We start from the raw sequence: 20,931 nt of genomic DNA, 5'->3' as shown, positions 1-20,931 counted from the left end.
TCCTCTGGGCTGAAGAGGAACGCTCCTCCAACTTCCCATAGCTTCCCTCTTGGTTCGCTGCGGACATTGGACTGATTTCTTTCGGAATGCCAGAACTCACATTCCCTGGGCCCGCTATTCCTATGACAGCGCTCAAATCTATGAAACCCACCCCTAGATCTGAAAAGAGAATTTGTGACACTAGGAACACTTAAGTTATAACTGCCTGTGCCCTATGGAAGCTGGTGCCCACTGGGACTGACAGGGCAAAGTATTGCAGTACAGTGGTACCTCAGGTTACATACGCTTCAGGTTACAGACTCCACTAACCAAGGTACCACTGTATTTATATACCCTGCTGCTCAGGTGAAAAAAGCTCCCAGAACAGCTTTCAGATAAAATGAAATCAAGCAAGATAGTCCTTGGCCCTCAGGCTTAAGGAAAGAAGTGATGGGAAGGGAGGGGTGGAGAAGGCCAACACAGGGACTGGTTCTGCTTAGCATGCTGTCTGCACTGGTGTGTGAGGCCAAGTGGCTAGTTCCAAACCCACTTCTAACTGCAACTGCACGCTGCGGTTCAGAGCGAACCAGGGTTTGTGAAAAATGCCAGAGCAGATGTTATTATTAGCGGGCCGGGGGGGGGGGGGAGAATAAAACAAAATGGACATTCATGAGCAGAATGGGCAATGGAGCTGCAGAGAACTCCTTGTCTCCTAACCATGAGTAGGAGCGCCTCCAGCCAGTGTTGTATCTCCACCAGTCCTTATTCATGATGCTCACCAATAAAATTCTGAGATCACAAGCTTTACAGTTCATCTTTCATTGTTTTTCTACCATGATCACTTCATTAAACACGCTTCTGCGTCCTCCTTAACTTTGGAAGTTGCCTAGCAGGATCAGGACTACCACGCCCTTCCATCATCGAGGGCTCTGTGTGTGTGTGCTGTTCACGACCTCTGTTACCTCTTGATAGCTCCTGAAAAGGCAGCCCCATTTTCTTTCCTCGGACAATCCAGGCCCAGCCACCCTGCTGGGGCCGGCTCTTTTTCCTTGTAAAAAAGAATTAAGCTGGCTCGCTGCGTGCTGATTCTGAGAGCATTCGAGTCGCTGGCTGATGATGGCAGGTTGCGCACAGTGGGTTGACCATTGTAGGCCATTCTGCCTTATTTCTAAGGGAGGCATCGCATTAACGGCGCATCTCTTCCCCGATTGGCTTCCTTGGGATTGACATGGCTCCCGATTGGTTTGCGGTGATGTCATGCTTCGTTTTTCTCCGGCTCCGGCATTCTGATGCCCATTATCAGAGGCATTTAAAAAACCCAACGATATATACTTCGTCTCCTTTTGTGCATATGGATGCTTAACAGGCCCACTGCCCCATGCGGTTGTGATTTTAATGGAAATAATTTTTTAAAAATCCATTCAACATTGTATCGGATTGAGAGTCGCCACAGGGAGGGGCCCACTAAATTTGCTTGGTTAATCCATCACTTGAGCATCAGTGGCTGGGTGAACACATTGTGGAAATTGTATTTCATTGTAAGAGGTGGGTGAAAGTCTTCATTCAGGAAGGACGTCCAAAACACACATTACATCAAACTGTGGCTTGTCGTGGGCTGTCAATCATGTTAAGCACCCAGCCCGAAGCAAGCCACATACAGGGTTTTATCCAACTAAGCTCACATTCACAGCATACATTTAAAGTATATGATTACCACTTTAAACAGCCATGGCTTTTCCTGAAGAATTCTGGAACTTGCAGCCTGTTAAGTGTGCTGAGAGTTGTTAGGTGACCCCACTATTCCCCACATGGAACTACAATTCCCAGAGTTCCCTGTGAAGAGGGATTGATTGTTAAGCCACTCTGGGAATTGTAGTTCTGTATGGGGGGGTCACCTAACAACTCTCAGCACCCTTAAGAAACTACAGCTCCCGGAATTCTGGGGAGGGGGCGAAGACATGGTTGTTTAAACCAGCGTCATAGTTCTTTAAATATATGTTGTGAATGCTGCCTAATGTCCCACTTAGAATAAACCAATTGAAATTATCGGTCTTAGGTTAGTCATGGTTAGTATGTCTACTCAGACTAGGATTAGTGTTGGGTACAACCCAGGCATACAATGAAAAAAGGTGAGGTGAATTCTCTATGTGTGTAAAAACATAGAAAGCTCAGTCTTGTCTACACTGACCAGCAGATGCTGTCCAGGATTTGAGGCAGGAGTCTTGCCCCAGCCCTGCCTTTTGAAATAAGAGTACGTTCAGCCCACAATTTACATGGGCCTTACGTTCCTGGGATCATGCCTGAAACCCAAATTGAGTACAGTCGTGCCTTGATTCTCGAGCAGGATGCGTTCCAGGAGTCCGTTTGACATCTGGAACTGTTCAAAAACCAAGACGCGGCTTCTGATTGGCTGCAGGAGTGTCCTGAAGCCAATTGGAAGCCGCAGAAGCCATGCTGGACATTCAGCTTCCAAAAATCGTTTGGAAACCGGAACACTCACTTCCGGTTTTTGATCGTTCAGGAGCCAAAACGTACGAGTTCCAAGGCATTTGGCAACCAAGGTACGACTGTATAATCAAAACCTATTGGGTTCAATGGTGGGTGGAATTGCCAAAGTCATTTTTCCTGGACCCACGTGTCCTTTCCGCCCCTTAAAAAAAAATCCACTCATACAGAACTGAATGTGCACAAATTAAATGTGCAGAAGTTGCAGGCTTACTGTGAGGATGGAAGGATTGATCAATTTCACTTCTTTCTGTTTCTTCTTTTTCCAATCTTAAATTCAATCTTAAAGTTCTCCTTTAGCAATTTGCTTTTTTAAAAAGTCCTCATTTATTATCCTAATACATTTTTGGTTGCAATCTTTCCTAATGCACACTTTTGCAAAGCAATTTCTCCTCATTGTGCATTTTTGTATGCTCCCCCCCCCCCCACCATTGCAACGCTATTGTTGTGGTTGTTGTTATTTATTAATTACCTATTTACCCAATTACCTATTATTTATTAATTCACCTAAGCTTCCAGGGCAGCTTGCAACATGAAAGCACAATATTAAAAACATTTCAAAATAGCTTATGATCACGAAAACAGGGTGGGTCCTCAAAATATACACCTCAAAAGCTGGGGTGAAGAGATGTGTTTTCAGTATTCTCCGGAAGAAGTGCAAATCTTGAAGAATGGCGGTGTCTCAGTTTGCACATTGTTTATGAAAACGCAAATTTGGCTCTGTTGGCTGGGGCCGATGGAAGTTGTGGTCCAACCACATTAGGGGAGTGCCATGTGGGGTTAACCTTGCTTTAAGCTCCCTCAACGCTTTTCTTCCTTCCTCCTCCGCCTTTTTCTGCTCTTACGAAGGCAGGCAACGTCAGCAGGAAAAAGTGCCTGTCTTTCTCCCCAAAGCAACAGAATGTGATGTCTTAGAAAAAAATTTCTTTTTAGTTTCTGAGTTGAGCCCAACAGGGAGGAAAGTCACTTGTGTGACTCTTTCATGATCCTTCCCTTGATTTTCTCTTTTTAAAAGATGGTACAGCTATCCTCATCAGCGAAAGAGCACCTTGGGGAGGGACAGCCTTTCCTGTTTTCTGTTCATCCGTCTCATCAACCTGCCTCCCTGACTTACCTTTTCCCCATTAACGGTTCCCCTCTGCGTCAGATACAGGATTGCCAATTTCACCAAGGGCCGGCATAATCTTATTCTTTCCCTGTTTCCCTGATGGCTCTCATTTTGGGAGATGGGCTTGTCTCTGATGAGAAACATATTGCCATTTTAGGCTATTCTAGAGGGAACGAAAGTCTCCATAATTCATGCTTTTTGTGGCTGTCTTTTTTGTGTGATATATTCTTATCCCCATCCATTCCTGCCCCTTGGCTTTATGCAGTTAGCTTTCCCCCAACGTCATCTATGATTTCACTTTGGGAATGTAGCTGGTTGCTGAATGAACTAATTAAAATTGGGGAAATGTGCCAGTCGACAGACGCTCAGCCCTCTCCCCTGTTGCAACTTGGTGGCCAGCGGAGGTGGGCATTGGGGTACCTTCCGAATGGCAGTATATTGCGGGTGTGGGTGTGTTCAGGCACATACTAGAACGTTAGGTTTGCACGTTCAAAGTGTTTTGAAGTGCTCTGTTGTCCTAATGCAAGAAATCTAGGTAAAGGGACCCCTGACCATTAGGTCCAGTTGTGACCGACTCTGGGGTTGCGGCGCTCATCTCGCTTTATTGGCCGAGGGAGCCAGCGTACAGCTTCCGGGTCATGTGGCCAGCATGGCGAACCAGAGCAGCACACGGAAACGCTGTTTACCTTCCTGCCGGAGCGGTACCTGTTTATCTACTTGCACTTTGACGTGCTTTTGTGCTGCTAGGTTGGCAGGAGCAGGGACCGAGTAACGGGATCCCACCCCGTCGCGGGGATTCGAACCGCCGACCTTCTGATCGGCAAGTCCTAGGCTCTGTGGTTTAACCCACAGCGCCACCCGCCGACTTTTTGTTGTTGGGGAATGCATTGGAAAGTGTGGGATGCAATGAAAAATCCATTATAATGCATTGAAAGGTGGGGACTGACTAACGGGAAGATGTACTAGCGCTATAAGTGCAATTGAAGAACTGAGACACACGTTGCACTTTTGGTGGTTTAAATGCAAACTGTGCCCCATTCTTCTGACTCCGTCTCCTCTCTTGACTCTTCCAGCTGGTCCTGGCCGAGAGCTCCCATTCAGACGCCGGTTCCCAATGCACCGAGAGCCACACAGATCTTCCTCCTCCCATCGAGAGAACAGGAGGCATCGGAGACTCCCGCCCCCCTTCCTTTCAGTACGGCTCTTTAAAATATATGTATATGAATGTATTTATTAATGCTTTTTCCTTTGCCGCAGAGTGATCTAGGTTCTGCCAAGCTTCTGCTATGGCTGAGAGGTGTACTTATTTTCCAAAATAAAATTGGAGATTCCCTTTGCTCTTTTAAGCACAAAAAGGCTCCTTGAAAAAGAATATAAATCAATTGTGGGGAACTTGCAGACTGTGGCTTCCCCGTTTAGCCCACAAAGCCATTTTGGCCAGGCCACGGAAACCTGCCTATATCTGACATCATATAGGGTGACAACATCATCTGACATTATCTATGATGATGACATCATCTGACGGTACATATGATGACACCACCACCTGAGATTATATATGGTGATGACATCATCTGACATCATGTATGATGTGTGGAGCAGGTAAAGAGATGCCTGGGCCAGGTCACAGGTCCCGCAACAGCCCTGCGCACACACCCTGAGGGCCAGCTGACAGTCATTTGGTCAGTGCTTGCAAAGCACCACCCACAGAGCTACTCAATTCCCAGTAATCAGCTGATAAATCAGCTGACACCGTTGTGATGTCAGGTGGAGGCATTCCCTAACCCCGGTATAGACATAAGAATATCCCATTCCTTTAGAAGCCTTCCCTTCTTCATTTCTGCCTGAGTTCCTTATCTGTGTGAGCCCTCCTGACTGGCAGGTGATCATTACTTGGGTTTGGATTATTCATTCCCTGCTGCTTTGCACACTAAATTTGTCCCTCCCCATCCCTGCTAAGTCCAGCAACCTGTGTAGGGCCTCAGGTTCCTCTGTTCTTCCTTACGGGCAGAGTAAGAACAGATGCTTGGTTTTGGGGTGTTCTTGTATTGCATTAGCTGACTAGAAAATTCACCTGAGTGTCACCCCTTAGAAAACAAAAAAAAGAAAGTTCAGCCTTGCAGAACTGGAAAGTCAAAAGTGCAGAGATTTTGTCCCTTCTTGGGCCATCTCTCCAGCTTTTGCTTTTTCTTCTCCAGGAAAGTGTCACAGCCACTTCTGTGCCTGCTTTCTGCCGGCCTGGTGAGGGGTGGGGAAATGGAGGGCTTGTGTTCCTGCTGCTGCTGCTGCTGCCAGGCCTTACTTCTATCCTCTCGTTCTCTTGCTGCCCCCTTGTGGCTCTCCCGTGTCCCAAGCGCCTGGGCAGCTGCCGTCATGTGATCAGCTGGTCTGACTCGTTCTTTGTCTCCCTCTCACACGTCTCTGTTTTCCTGGGAACACAGGGAGCCGCTGGACGCCGAGTCAGGTCACTCAGTAGCTCACTGGTGTCTACACTGAACGGTAGCACCTCTCTCAGCTGTTCCCAGCTCTCCTTTGGAGATGCTGTTGGGAATGGAAGCTGGGCCGTTCTGGATGCTACAGTTCTTCCCTTCAGATACCGGAACCTGGAAGCTGCTTTATACAGAATCAGTACATTTTATTTAATAATAATAATAATAATCATCCAGCTAGCTCAGTATTGTCTGGCAGCAGCTCTCCTGGGTTTGAGATAGAGGGCATTCCCAGCCCTTCCTCATGCAAAGCAGATAATAGAATCGTAGTGTTGTAGAGTTGGAAGGAACCATGAGGGTCATCTAGTCCAACCCCCTGCAGCGCAGGAAACTTTTTGCCCACCATGGGTCTCGAACCCATGACCTTGAGATGAAGAGTCTCGTGCACTACAGTTTGAACTACTCTGTCACTGAGCTTCCCCCCAGGCTGATTTCTCCCTCCAGTGCAGTATTGACTGCTCTTGACGGGTAGCAGCTCTGCAGGCTCATATTTTACATTGGAGGCACCAATGAACTCATGTTTTGGACCTTCTGCCTGCAAACCAATATTCTATTCCAGGCATAGGCTAACTCTGGCCCTCCAGATGTCTGGGACTACAATTCCCATCATCCCTAGCTAACAGGACCAGTGGTCAAGGATTATGGGAATTGTAGTCCCAAACATCTGGAGGGCCGGAGTTTGCCTATTCTATTCTATTCTATTCTATTCTATTCTATTCTATTCTACATTTCTATCCAGGAAGCTCAAAGTGGCATACATGGCTTCTCCCCTCTTCTCCATTTTGTCCTCACAGCAGCCTTGTGAGGTTAGTCTGAGAGATAAGAGCTGCCAGCCCGAGGTCACCCAGTGAGTTTCATGACTGAGTGAGGCGGGGATTTGAACTCTGGTCCTCCCAGGTTCCCGTCTACGATTCTTAACCGTTGCACCAAACTGACTACACCAAACAAACTGAATTTTAGATCCGCCCTCTGCAAAAAGAAAAAAAAAGAAATGCATTTGTTACCATTGTGAAAACTGACCTACTGCAAACCACTCGCCTTACCCCCGTATGTACCAAGTCTACAGGGCTAGCTGCCCAGTCCAGCCTGAAAACAACTTCTGGTCGCTAGATGGCTCTGCTGAGACAGATTGATTGCAGGGTTGGCACCAAGAGAACAACTCTGGTCTTTTTGCATGAGATGGACAAACAGGGGCCATATCTGTAGGGGTTAGAAAGTCATTTTAGGACCGGGGGAGCTGCAGCATTCTGCATGCCTCGCAGGATATGTATTAAAATATGGTTGCCCGCCTATAAGCAACAGCTGCCGTTCTCTATCCACACCTGAGATGGCACTGTACGGGGAGGACTGTACCGTATCCCCCGACTGAATGCTTTTGAAACCGTTTTGGATCCAGTTGCAACAGACACGCAAAATGAACCCCGCTGGGGTTTTGGCAAAACGGTATATGGGCTTGTTTCGAATGCTGGTCACGTCTTGTGCTCTCTTCATTCCTACAGCCCAAACGCCGCAAGCAGCCGAGATGGACTGGACAACGAGACGGGGACAGAGTCCGTCATCAGCCACAGGAGGGACCGACACCGGCGGAGGAACCGAGAGGGCCACGAAGACGGTAAGTTGGCGCTTCCTTGCTTTGTTCTTTTTGAGGGTCCCCTCGGTCGTTGTTGCCAGCTTCTTTTGCAGAGACCGACCTCAAATATTGGCTTGGGGATTTTGCAAAACACAAATGAATTGCATCACACCGGCAAGCATCACAAAGCATTCCGTGGGCTGCTTATTTGCACTCCCAAGGACGGGTCAGCTGATAGCACATCACTGCCGGTGCTCCCTGGTTGGTGCTGACCCAGGACACGGCCTTCTTGATGGCAGTTTTCTGTTTCGTGGAATGCCCAGTCAACCCGGTGAGGTGCGCCTGTCTCCCTCATTATTAACCTTTGGGAGGAATGAAGAAACATTCTAGTTCACTCAGGAATTTGACAATTGAGTGAATGGTTGGTAAATACTGGGGCTGTGTCCAGTGCTAGCCCTACTCAGAGTAGACCCTTGAAGTTAATAGACATAACTAACTTGGGCCTATTAATTTAAACAGGCCTATTTGGAGTCAGACTCCGCTGGATACAACCCATTGATCTTAGCGGTCTTGAAATTATTAGCTGGGAGAGTGTGTTGTTGTTCTCAAATGTTTCAAATACGGCTTTATTTCATTTTTAACAGTATTGTTTTATGTGTTTGCCACCTTGGGCACCTTTGGGAGAAAGGATGGCTTATAAATTATTATTATTAATAATAATAATAGAATGATATATTGCAAGTTCAGTTGTGCTATGGGGGGGGGGAGAGTTGCAGTGTATATGTATTTTAATCTTGTTTTTTAAGTTGTATTTTAATCAACTAGTTTTTATTATTGGTTGTTAGCTGCCCTGAGCCCGGTCATGGCTGGGGAGGGTGAGGTATAAATAAAATTTATCATTATTATTATTATTATTATTATTATCATTATTATTATTGCTACAATTATTATTATTATGTGGTGCCCACAACAATTCCATTGGTCTGCAGATGCAACTATGTGCCCGAAAGGTGGGGCACATAGCTTCCATTTTGGAGCTTCCATTTTGAAGCTTCCATTTTGCTTTACTTTCTTTCCTACGTTTATTCCCCACCTCTTCCCCAGGGAGCTCAGGGTGTGGCATGCACAGTTCTGCCCCCTCCTCATTTTATCTCCACAACGACCCTGTGTGGTGGGTTAGGCCGAGAGGCAGTGACTGGCCCAAGGTTGCACCTCCTTTCATGGCTCAGTGAGGATTCGAACCCTGGTCCTCGTCCGGCACTCTAACCACTACGCCACACCGGTATTCCGGGGCAGAGAGCAGTGATTGTGGGAAGCATGCCCTGTGTCTAATTCCCACCACAGTGCATTAAGTGCACTCTGCCCGTGCACCTTTTATTCCCTTTTCAGTTTAATTAGCAGATATTCTGCCTGTCGCTCTGTCAGGCCAGTAAGAGCTATTCAGCAGTGGAACGGTCTCCCTCGGAAGGTGGTGGGCTCTCCTTCCTTGGAGGTTTTTAAGCAGAGATTGGACGGCCATCTGCCAGGGATTCTTCAGCTGCGATTCCTGCCTTGAAGGGGGTTGGGACTGGATGACCCTCGGAGTCTCGTCCAGCTGTACAATTCTACAATTTGATCAGTGGAGTTAGCGAAAGGATTTCTGTGGCTGTGGTCCGTTGCGTTCTCAACCCCCTTCCCTGTTGTCTGTGTGTGCCGTCCTCTGAAATACACACATTTGCGTTGACCTTCCGCTGTTTCACCTGCAAAGCAAGGTTCCCAACGACCACTAACAAAAGATTTATTTTGTCCTCCCCCCGGCTTGGAGGGAAGTTGGCCTTTTGCAAAGCGGTTTTCAAAACGGAGCAGGTGGGAGGTTGGACAACAGAGAAATAATTACACGAAGCTGGGGTGGGCAGGCAGATGGAGGGCGAAGCGATTGTGGGAAGTGTATGTCGTTGTGTCTCTGTCTCCCACCCTGTGCATTTTCCCTTTTCAATTTAATTAGTAGATATTCTGTCTGTAGCCCTGTCTGCTTTTTTAACACTGCAAACGAGAGGCGCCTTTTGTCCCAGAGAGAGACTGAAGTGTGTGTATGTCCCGCCTCCTCTTGAAACAACATGGATGGTTACTGGTAGGAAAAATTGACCAGGTCCCATTAAAGGGGGGGGGGGCTTAATTAGGAGCATGGGAGGTCTGTTCTTGGGACCCCTTCCTTGCTAGGACAAAGATTTATTTTTCTTTTACCACTACCACCACTTCCGTTTGCTAAGGATGAGCAAGAAAAGAGGGACTCAGGGAGGTAATTAAGAGGAGGGGTTCTCCCCGTCCGTCCGTGCTCAGAATGTTTTAGAGTCTCTGCTGTGTGGTGTGTTGTTCGTTGTTTCCACCCCTTCCAAGTGTCAAGTGCTGATGTAATTGTTTGGATGCTGGCAGAATTGCCCGTTCCGTGGGAACCTAGGGAGCTGCCTTCTACTGAGTCAGGCCATCGGTTCGTTTATCTCAGTATTGCCTACACTGACTGGCAGCAGCTCTCCAGGGTTTCAGGCAGGGGACAGTCCCAGCCCTCTTATGGGACTGGGAAAGTAGAGTAATGCTCTATTATTACATCAATAAAAGGTAAAGGACCCCTGACCATTAGGTCCAATTGTGACCGACCCTGGGGTTGCGGCGCTCATCTTGCTTTATTGGCCGAGGGAGCCGGCGTACAGCTTCCGGGTCATGTGGCCAGCATGACTAAGCCACTTCTGGTGAACCAGAGCAGTGCACGGAAAGGCCGTTTACCTTCCCGCCGGAGCGGTATCTATTTATCTACTTGCACTTTGACATTCTTTCGAACCTCTAGGTTGGCAGGAGCAGGGACCGAGCAATGGGAGCTCACCCTGTCGCGGGGATTCGAACCGCCGACCTTCTGATCGGCAAGCCCTAGGCTCTGTGGATTAACCCACAGTGCCACTCGCTTCCCATTGAGTACATCAATGCCCTGATACTAAACACAGACTCACTCACTCGCTCGCTCCATTTTGGGGACCTCCAAGCAAGATCATGGCGGAAAAGTCTCTCAATGGCTATGTTCCAACTCCAGGATGTTTCTTGAGAAACCAGTTTTGCCGGCGAGCATTGGTGGGAGAGGGACATTGGCCTTTCTTCCAACTTGTGGGCTTTCCAGGGGCACCTGGTTGGGCTGCTGGAACAGTAGGCCTCTGTTCTGACCCAGCCAGGGCTCTTCTGTACTTTTGAGTCTTGGGCAGCACCTGTTATTCACAGGTATACTTCCTGTATGGAGGTTCCATTGGGATACCGTGGCTGATAGAGCTGCCCGACATGACTTATCAAAGTGCTTGCCGCATCAGATCCGAGTTCCACCTGGCCCAGCACGCTGCTAGCAGCTCCCCTCTGACTTGTGGACACCTTCGCCTTCATTCCTCTATAAAGCTGGAGCATTAGGCTGTCCTTCCTAATTAGGCGTCACTTGCCAAATGGCCGGGGCTGTGTTTGGCGTCTTAATTAACTCGGATTGTCAGTTCAGAACAGAAACGCCTTCCTTGATTTCTCTCTGCCCTGGCCTCTCCGAGGTCCTGCAGGATTCGCACTCAGAAGCATTTCCTCGACCCCCTCGGGCTGCCTCTGCTTCTTCCGATAAAAGCGACAGAGGCTGCGGTTCGGCCCCAGGAGAGAAATGCCTTACCTTAATTGTCACGGATCGGAAGGCCCTTTTCTCTGAGAGCCCTGGCGGCCTTTTCCGTTCTCTGATGCTGAAGTGTGAGGTGATGAAGGTCAGGCGGCCGAGGAAAGCCTTGGTCATTATCGGGGAAATGTGACTGAAGTCCCCAATTGGTACGGGAGAAGTGGACGCCCCGGAGGCGGAATGATCGCCTGTCTTGCTTTGGAGGGTGGGAAATGTGATGGAGACATCCCTTATCTTCACAAAATGAAGGGGCAGCGAAGAAGGCCGAAGGGGCCAAGAAGAAAGGCTGGTTGTGATTCCTCCCACCACAGAATTCGCTCGTTCGGAAGGAACAGTGTTTCAAGCCACTCCTGCAGGAGCTTGTGGAGCGGAGTGGTTCAAGGCCCAGGCCCAAACCCTCTTTTTGCTCTCAGGCTCAAAAGGTGGTAGAGTGTCCTCCATCAGAGGTTTTTAAACCAGGCATAGGCAAACTTGGCCCTCCAGATGTTTTGGGACTACAACTCCTATCATCCCTGACCACTGGTCCTGTTAGCTAGGGATGATGGGAGTTGTAGTCCCAAAACATCTGGAGGGCCGAGTTTGCCTAGGTCTGTTTTATTTTTATTGCGATCTCTGCATTGCAGGCGGTTGGACTAGACAACCTTTGGGAGAATCCCTCTCAACCCTACAACTCTATGATTCTAAGCTCATTACTGGCTTGAGGCCAGTTGCCACCTCTCACCCCAACATGGCTTTCAGGGATATTTGCGAGAATGAGATGGGCAGTTTGAATCAGGAGAGTGGCCTGATCTGAATTGCTTCCCCACCCGTTGCGTTTCCCTTCCTGTCTGCCCTCTGGATCCTGGCTCCCCTCCATCCTGCATGGCTGCCTGTGGGCATGCAAGCGGGCAGCAGTGGTGGCAGTTGCTGGAGGGTGAGCAAAGGCTTATGGCAACAGTGAACAACTTTTTAAAAAAACCACGAGGACCACATTTCATTGGGAGTTATCTGTTGGGGGGGCCACTGGGCAGGCTGTAGCTGGTGAGAAGAAACCCAGGAACCTGCCTTGTACCAAGTCTAACCAACCCACCCACCTAGCTCAGTATGCTCTGCACTGACTGGCAGCGGCTCCCTAGGGTTTCAGACAGGGGTCTCTCCCAGCCCTACCTGGAGGTGCCTTGAGTTGAGCACCTTCTGCATGCAAAGCGAGTGCCCTAACCACTGAAATACAGCCCTTGAGAGAAATACAGCCCTTGAGACAAATGAACATTGGAAGCTGCCTATCGCCCACCTAGCTCAGTGTTGTCTGCACTGACTGGCAGCGGCTTTCCAGGGTTTTTAGATGTGGGACATTCCCAGTCTTACCTGGGGATGCTGGGGACTGAAGCCAGGACCTTCTGCACGCAAAGCAGGTGCTCTGTCTGCTTGCCCTGGCAGTGGGCAGAGCAAAGGCAGACATAACCTGTTCTCTTTCTCTCTCTCTGGAGCATGCCTTATCTGGTGACCTCCCAAAACCTGGAGTTCCCCCCTGCCTCTCCTCCTTGCTCTGCACCTTTCCAGGGTAGCCTAACCAGAAGACCACAAAGCCGTCTCCTCCCCTCGTCCTCTCACCCTTTCGTCTACTCTAAAGGACACCCATCTCAGACCTCCCCAGCTGCCCTCCATATCCTCCTAAGCTGTTAACATGGCCCAGCCAATCTCCCTGCTCTTAGCTATTTTCATCTCCCTTCATAATCCTCCCCCCGCCAAACCCCTTCTGTTGCAGCCCTCTTGAGCAATCGACACACGTGGACACATTTTCCTCAAAGTGCCCAGAAACCAAACGCCGGGGTCCACGGTTGACTCCCTCATGGGCCCTGCGAAAAGTCACGGGATAGTAGACTGCGGATCCTTTTCATTAGCTGCGAGGTGGCAAGCCCAGGTTTGTCGGGGTTTGTCGGAGGACCACGACAAAAAACTGGAGCGGAAATCACCGATGCTCTCATATTTGCCGCATGTCCGGAATGGATGAGTGTGAGTGGAATTTGCTGCTGCTGTTTCCCGTCTGCAATATGTAATCAATACATTTCCCTCCGCCGTTTGCAGTGTGTTTCCTTTGCATTGAGGTGAAAAGGGCGGAATAACGTATAAAGAGGACACAACTTAGGTAGATTACATAAGTTACAAAATTTCACACTGGAAATTTTCCAGTGGAATATTTGAATTTATTATTACGGTCACAGACCAGTTCCGACTCACTTACAATATCAGAAAAATCATAAAACACAACGGGAATACATTGAATTGCAATTGGGTTTAGCAGAGATAATTCAGATTTAACAGCAGTTAACAATATACATTAAATCTTGATCACTAAAATATAACCTAGAATTATCATTTAAAACCTTAATCATTTTGGTAGTACAGCTTGTTCCCTAAGTTTTATGGCAGTCGCACAGAATTTGGCCACCCTTAGCGTGATCTCTACATCCATGTCCTCTACCAGGAGTTTTAGACATTGGGGTTCGGACCCATTTTTCAGTGGAATAGAAAAACAGTGCTGTGTGCAGAAAATGCAGAGCAGAACAGAAAACAATGCCTTCTGGCATCCCAAGGCCTGAACTTGATGGGGACCTACAAGTTGTCCTAACTCTTGCATGGTTCTGCACGTTCCCAAGCATTCGCTCGTCCTGTTCACACATTACCTTTTGAAAGTGTACATTAAAAAAGAAAAGAAAAGAAAAGCAGCAGCCACTTTGTTGGTCTGCTGCAATGAAAGGGTCTCATGGCTTCTTATAAAGACTAGGACATTTTGTTTATAGCATTATATTTTGTGTGCCAAAGCCCGCTTTGAGAGCCAGTGTGGTGTAGTGGTTAAGAGCGGTAGTCTCGTAATCTGGTGAACCGGGTTCACGCCTCCACTCCTCCACATGCAGCTGCTGGGTGACCTTGGGCCAGTCACACTTCTCTGAAGTCTCTCAGCCCCACTCACCTCACAGAGTGTTTGTTGTGGGGGAGGAAGGGAAAGGAGAATGTTAGCCGCTTTGAGACTCCTTAGGGTAGTGATAAAACGGGATATCAAATCCAAACTCTTCTTCTTCTTCTTGATGGATGCATGTAACAGTATTTTCACTTGTAGCATCACAGAGCTGGAAGGGCACCTCAGAAACCATTTAGTCCAACCTGCTGCATAGCACAACAGTTAGCAGGTGCACAGTGGTTCAGTGTTAGAAGCTGGAATTGTGGGGCACCTGCCAAGAAGCCTCACATCCCAGCATGTGGCCCCACTGCTGACCCCTGGGGCACCGTGGCCGTTCTCTGCTATCCTCCCTGTTCTTCATCTCTTCTCAGTTTGATGGCAAGTCATCTACTGTAGCCTACATTTATACACGATGATCGTGGCATTGCTCATATTTTGCTTGCTGTGCCTACTTCCGCTTGCTTATAATCCTCTGTGGTTTTGCATTCGGACATATTTTATCAGCCTCGCTTTGTATGAAGGCCATGCATTGCCCATAATCTCACTGCAGAAGATAACAAGCTCGTTCTTTGTGTAGCATTTGCTTGGCTCGAAGGGAAATGACCTGTGGTGGGGACAGGTGAACCTTGTCACTTCTGGTTCCCCTCAGCTTCCCGCTCTTCCAACCTTAAGTTCTTTTGCCCACATTTCCGCATCATTTTACAATTTGGTTATTTTTTAAAAAAAAATTCCTCACAATTCCTTATGTTCTTTAAAAAAAAAAACTCACAATTTTTTTCCCATTTTGTTGAAGCTTTTTTTGCCTAACGGAGTGCCTTTTTCTTTGCTGTTTTCATGGACAGACACCCCCGCCCTGTGTGATTCCTCCCCCATGTTTTTCCGGTCGGCGAACTGCGCCGTAAATTCCAGAGATGTGCGGATCGAGAAGGAGAGTTTTGTGTGCACGCCTCAGTTTGGCGTGTGTGCTTTATGTGTGTGTGAATTAGGTAGGCTCTCATGAAAACAACCGACCAAATTTCTTCCCCCGCCTCGGACCTGCGGTGGCCTGTGACGGACTCTTCCTGAAGAGAGCTATTCATTTTCTGGCGGCTGGCGAGCCAGGAAATGGTAGGGAACGTAGCCATTGGGAGACAGTTTTGCATAGCTCCCTCCTCATTGGCTTAACGCCGAGAGGGGGACGTGGCCTGCCAGAGGCAAATCTGCATATGCCGGCTGGGGTGTCTTAAGGTATCTCCCAGCACAAGGAGTCTGGGCCAGGGGCTGGTTCAAAGAGACTTTCGAGGAATCTCAGCAGGCGAAAGTTGTCCTCCATTCTGGATGAACAGGTACAATTTTGCTGTGTGGACGGAGGTGCTTCAGGTTTTTTGTCTGGAAGCTGCAATTTGGGAAGGATGAGAAGCCTCAGGGGCAATTTCCCCTCCTGTGTTCCCCCTTTGTCGCTCTTACAAACAAACGAGATCCTTGAAAGCTGAAATACTCAGTTTAAACTCTTGTCTAATCCCACAGAAGCTTATGTTTCCTGAAATCCAAAATCCAAGTGCTTTGGTTTGAACTGGGGCTTGAGGATTAAGCTGCCCTGCAAAGGGCTTTTTAATTTTTCTTTACAGTTTGGGCAACCCAAGGCGCCAAATAAATCCTGCCTCCCTTCGTCTGCTAAAGGGGATCGTGGCAGTGGCTTAGCACAACTCAGGGGAGCTGAAATGCAATACCGCCCGAAAGGGAGGAGGCGTTCGCACGCAAGCGACTGAAGGCGCAAGCTGGATGGTGGCACATGCAGCTGCCAGCAATTTCCACATATGTGGCGGTGCTTTTTCTAGCAGCCTTAAGGCTGGGAATCCCCTACTGCAGGGATACCCATTGTGGCACCCTCCAGGATGTTGCTGGACTGCTTCTCCCATCAACCCCCTATGCCCACAGCAAAGGTTGATAGAAATAGGGGCAGAATTCAATTTGGTTTGCCTGCAAATGTGAACATTTGCACTGTCTGAAGCGGTCTGCAAACCGAAAAGCCCTTCAAAATCCACACTTCTCCGAATTTTGCAATTTGCAAGTTTTGTGTACAAAAGTGTGTTTATTAAGGCAAAGGGTGAACAGAAATGCATGCGTTTGTGAGAACCGTACACACAAAAATCCATTACTTTGGAGGAAATTGCTTTGGAAACACCTCTATAGTAGGGGAAAGCGCTTATAAACTTCGTGTTATTGGGAAAAATATGCTGGTGGGTTTTTGGAAAGATTCTTTTTTTAAATGTACAAACTGAGGGGGTTGAATATTGAGAATTGAACTTAAAAGCTTGGGGGAAATTAGAAAGTGGGAGAAAACCAAAATGATAGATTCATCCATCCCCTTTTGGAGATGAAGGGAGCTGTACCCCAGTCCCATCTGGGTATATGTGTCCTGCCAGCCACTGCCTTGTTCCTTAACGATGGTCTGAAAATCTAATCTAATACAACTTTTTTGGCCTTCATACGGCAATTTTTTAAAATGCACACATTTCAGTAAAATCTCTCCACCAGCCCACCACTGCCCCATGCCTCCTATCATTATAATCCAGCACAGTTAGTTGTAAATAATCATGCAAATTTGAAATGGCTTAGGGATGAAGAGCCTTTATCCTGTGCATCCCAGGATCCCAGTCTTTAAAAGGATTTGGGGGGGTTACTGGGAATAATTACAAAAATGAAAGTGACCCCTTTCATAATGCCCCCCCCCTCTATTTGTGGCTGCAAAGTGTTTTATTCGTGTTTTATTTTCTGCAGCTTCGGGGAAGATCCGGCGCTTGGCGGTAGACTTTGTTCCCTGCGCGAAATACCTTCTTGGGATTCCCTCCAGCAGCAAAGAGGCTTCCTGATCTCTCTAAGCGTGCTTTGCGCAGTCTCTGAGTCTCTTTGGTGTGGAGTTTTGCTTAATGCTTCAGCTGGGTTGCTGAAGATCTCTACGTGGTCTCCTCCTCCTCCTCCCAAATACATCTGGGATAGCTTTGTTCAGAGCGTTTGGCTTCTCTTCCTTAAACGTACACAGGCTATGAGCTGAGAGGTTGACACCTCAACGTGCTGTGGTTGCTGCGGATTTGCTGGGTTTTTTGCATCGGGCGGTGCACGGCGCAACGGGTCTCCCTCTGCCCGAGATGGTGACTTCTGCGTTTTGGGAATGTTTGGGCCATGGCCGGCTGCAGCAGGATGGACCCCGTGTGGTGCCACAGCTGCGTCCATGCTCCCCTCTGAGAGCCGCCAGCAGCAGGAAACCCTCTCCCCCCTGGGGCTGTCGCCTTCTGAGGCCAATCAAATGCTACCCAGAAGCTCCGCCTCCTGTACATCATTGTAGGTATCAGGCTTGTTAAGAACTGCTTCCGGGGGGGGGGGGGCATGTGCCAACCACTTGCATGTGGTTCTGTCTTCCAAAAGGAGTTTCCCTTGATGCATTGATGCGACTGCTGCAACCTTGGCTTGCAAAAAACAGCTGCACACACACTCACGTCCCTTCCCCTTTCCAGATGACGGTTAAGTCCAAAGAGCTCTCTAGCTACAGTGCAATGATTTTAAAAAATAAAAAATACTCTTTAATGCTAACCCAGTCTATGAAATGGAATTGGCAGGAGATTCAGGATAAGGAAGACTACAGGTTCGTGCTGGAGCATCTGTTTCAAATGCAGGTAGTCCGATGTTCAATCCCTGGCATTTCCTGGTAGGACTGGGGAAGGCTCCTTGTCTGAAACCCTGGAGATCCAGGCAATACTTAGCTTAGAAAGCCAGTGTGGTGTAGTGGTTAAGAGCGGTAGTCTCGTAATCTGGGGAACCGGGTTCGCGTCCCCGCTCCTCCAGTCACACTTCTCTGAAGTCTCTCAGCTCCACTCACCTTACAGAGTGTTTGTTGTGTGGGAGGAAGGGAAAGGGAATGTTAGCCGCTTTGAAACTCCTTAGGGTAGTGATAAAGCGGGATATCAAATCCAAACTCTTCTTCTTCTTAGAAAGACCCATCGGTCTGACTCAGTGTACATTCTTATATCTTAAGGGAAAGGCTGTAGCTCAGTGGTACAACAGGTGCTTTGCGTGCAGAAGGTCCCCAATATCATCTTCAAGTAGGGCTGGGAGAGACTCCCTGCCTTGAAAACCCTGGGGAGCTGCTGCCAATCAGTGTAGACCCAGGGGTAGGCAACCTAAGGCCCGGGGGCCGGATGCAGCCCAATCGCCTTCTAAATCAGCCCGCGGACGGTCCGGGAATCAGCATGCTTTTACATGAGTAGAATGTTTCCTCTTATTTAAAATGCATCTCTGGGTTATTTGTGGGGCCTGCCTGGTGTTTTTACATGAGTAGAATGTGTGCTTTTATTTAAAATGCATCTCTGGATCGTTTGTGGGGCATAGGAATTTGTTCATTATTTTTTCATAATATAGTCCGGCCCACCACATGGGCTGAGGGACAGTGGACTGGCCCACAGCTGAAAAAGGTTGCTGACCCCTGGTGTAGACAGTACAGTGGTACCTCGGGTTACATACGCTTCAGGTTACAGACTCCGCTAACCCAGAAATAGTACCTCAGGTTAAGAACTTTGCTTCAGGATGAGAACAGAAATCGTGCTCCGGCAGCGCGGCGGCAGCAGGAGGCCCCATTAGCTAAAGTGGTGCTTCAGGTTAAGAACAGTTTCATGTTAAGAACGAACCTCCAGAACGAATTAAGTACTTAACCAGAGGTACCACTGTACTTAGCTAGGTGGACCCTGCAGAAGGCAGCTTCCCTATGGCAGAAAAAAGGAAGTACTTGCTAGTGATGCAGCGCATGACTGATGCATGGAACCTGCTCCCACAAGTCGTGGCGACAGATGGCTTTGAAGGGGGATTTAGGCAGAATCCTGTAGGATGTCTTGCTGTTGTCTGTTAGCCATGAGGGCTGAATTGAACCTCAGAGGCCGTCTACCACTGAATAATAACAGCAGCCCTGGTCCCCAGGGCTTGTCATCTCCCTTCACTGGCCTAAAGCAGTATCAGAGATGGGGCAGAAGAATATTTCTTCCCAAGTTGATGGGTGTGGGGAGTGAACTTTCCCCCCCTGGGTCTCTTATTCCGCCCTTGTTTTCAGAGTTGTCTGTGTGAATTTCCCTCTCCCCTCCATCTCTCAGAACCAGTTCACATAAACAGCTGATGTGGTCCATTAGTTTTTCATAACAGGTGTGTGTGGATGGGGTATGTGTGTGTATGTGTGTGTGTTTACTTTGGGGGATCAATCATTCACCTGGCAATGAATGAGGAATCTATGCTTAGGGTCTATATCAGACACCTGGGACTTGCCACTCATTTCCACTGGGCTGTGTGTGTGTGTGTGTGTGAGAGAGAGAGAGAGAGAGAGAGAGAGACCTTCTTTCCCATCCCCACAGGTTTTCAGTTCAGAATTTGGCAGTCAAGTCTGACAAGGGGAAGCTGGGTCAACAGAAGATATTTGGAGGTGCCCAAACATGTTTGCTCTTTATTGAACACGGCGAAGTAATCTGGAAAGAATTTTCTCCTGCTAGGTGCTAATCCTTATTCGATTTTCACACACACACACACACAAACACACGGGTGAAGCTGTTGGTCTTGAAAAAAACCTCCAGTTGTGTTCTGGAATCTGCAGGCCTCTGTACTGCCATGTGTTTGTTTTTGCTGGTATCTTCTGCAACATGCCAGTAAACGCTATGATAGCAAAACCCACAACCACTATGCACAGCTGGTGGAAAAAATAACAAATGGGTCCTTGTGCACATTTGGACGAAAGGTGGATACTAGTCTGAAACGGCTGAAGACGGGTGCACTAGGGGTGTGACTGAATACTGCATTTGCTGTAAAGAATTCTCTTTTTTAAAAAAAAAACAATGGAAGTAGTTGAATCCCTAACTTGTGTGATTCTTCCAGGCTTCTCTCAGTGTTGTGGTGCAATCATTTTTTTGTTCCATTTAGGAATCACTTCCCATTAAACATCATGGAGTGATTTATAATGAATACATCATGTAACATATATTACTATACAGTGGTACTTCGGGTTACATACGCTTGAGGTTACATACGTTTCAGGTTACAGACTCTGCTAACCCAGAGATAATGCTTCAGGTTAAGAACTTTGCTCAGGATGAGAACAGAAATTGAGCTCCGGTGGCATGGCAGCAGCAGGAGGCCCCATTAGCTAAAGTGGTACTTCAGGTTAAGAACAGTTTCAGGTTAAGAACGGACCTTCAGAATGAATTATAATAATAATAATAATTTATTATTTGTACCCCGCCCATCTGGCTGGGTTTCCCCAGCCACTCTGGGCGGCTTCCAACAAAGATGAAAAATACACTAAAATGTCACATATTAAAAACTTCCCTGAACAGGGCTGCCTTCAGATGTCTTCTGAATGTCAGGTAGTTGTTTATCGCTTTGACATCTGATGGGAGGGCGTTCCACAGGGCGGGCGCCACTACCAAGAAGGCCCTCTGCCTGGTTCCCTGTAACTTGGCCTCTCGCAGTGAGGGAACCTCCAGAAGGCCCTTGGAGCTGGACCTCAGTGTCCAGGCAGAACGATGGGGGTGGAGACACTCCTTCAGATATACTGGACCGAGGCCGTTTAGGGCTTTAAAGGTCAGCACCAACACTTTGAATTGTGCTCGGAAACGTACTGGGAGCCAATGTAGGTCTTTCAAGACCGGTGTTATATGGTCTCGGCGG

General features: G+C 48.1%; 1 protein-coding gene across 4 annotated transcripts in view; it reads left to right on the top strand.

Moving 5' to 3' along the window:
- Positions 1 to 20,931, top strand: part of DVL1 (dishevelled segment polarity protein 1) — a 99,628-nt gene that overhangs the window by 40,831 nt on the left and 37,866 nt on the right. For all 4 annotated transcript variants that reach the window (XM_083453939.1, XM_083453937.1, XM_083453938.1 and 1 more), the window contains exons 3-4: positions 4,666 to 4,787; positions 7,581 to 7,693. In XM_083453939.1, the coding sequence (XP_083310065.1) occupies positions 4,666 to 4,787; positions 7,581 to 7,693 (235 nt within the window). The remainder of the gene's footprint in view (positions 1 to 4,665; positions 4,788 to 7,580; positions 7,694 to 20,931) is intronic.

The sequence above is a fragment of the Podarcis tiliguerta genome (genome assembly GCF_965153285.1).
Source record: "Podarcis tiliguerta genome assembly, chromosome: 8".
In the NCBI taxonomy this organism is placed as follows: domain Eukaryota; kingdom Metazoa; phylum Chordata; class Lepidosauria; order Squamata; family Lacertidae; genus Podarcis; species Podarcis tiliguerta.
The sequence above is the reverse complement of the archived record's forward strand: the minus strand, read 5'-3'. Positions and strand labels throughout refer to the sequence as shown.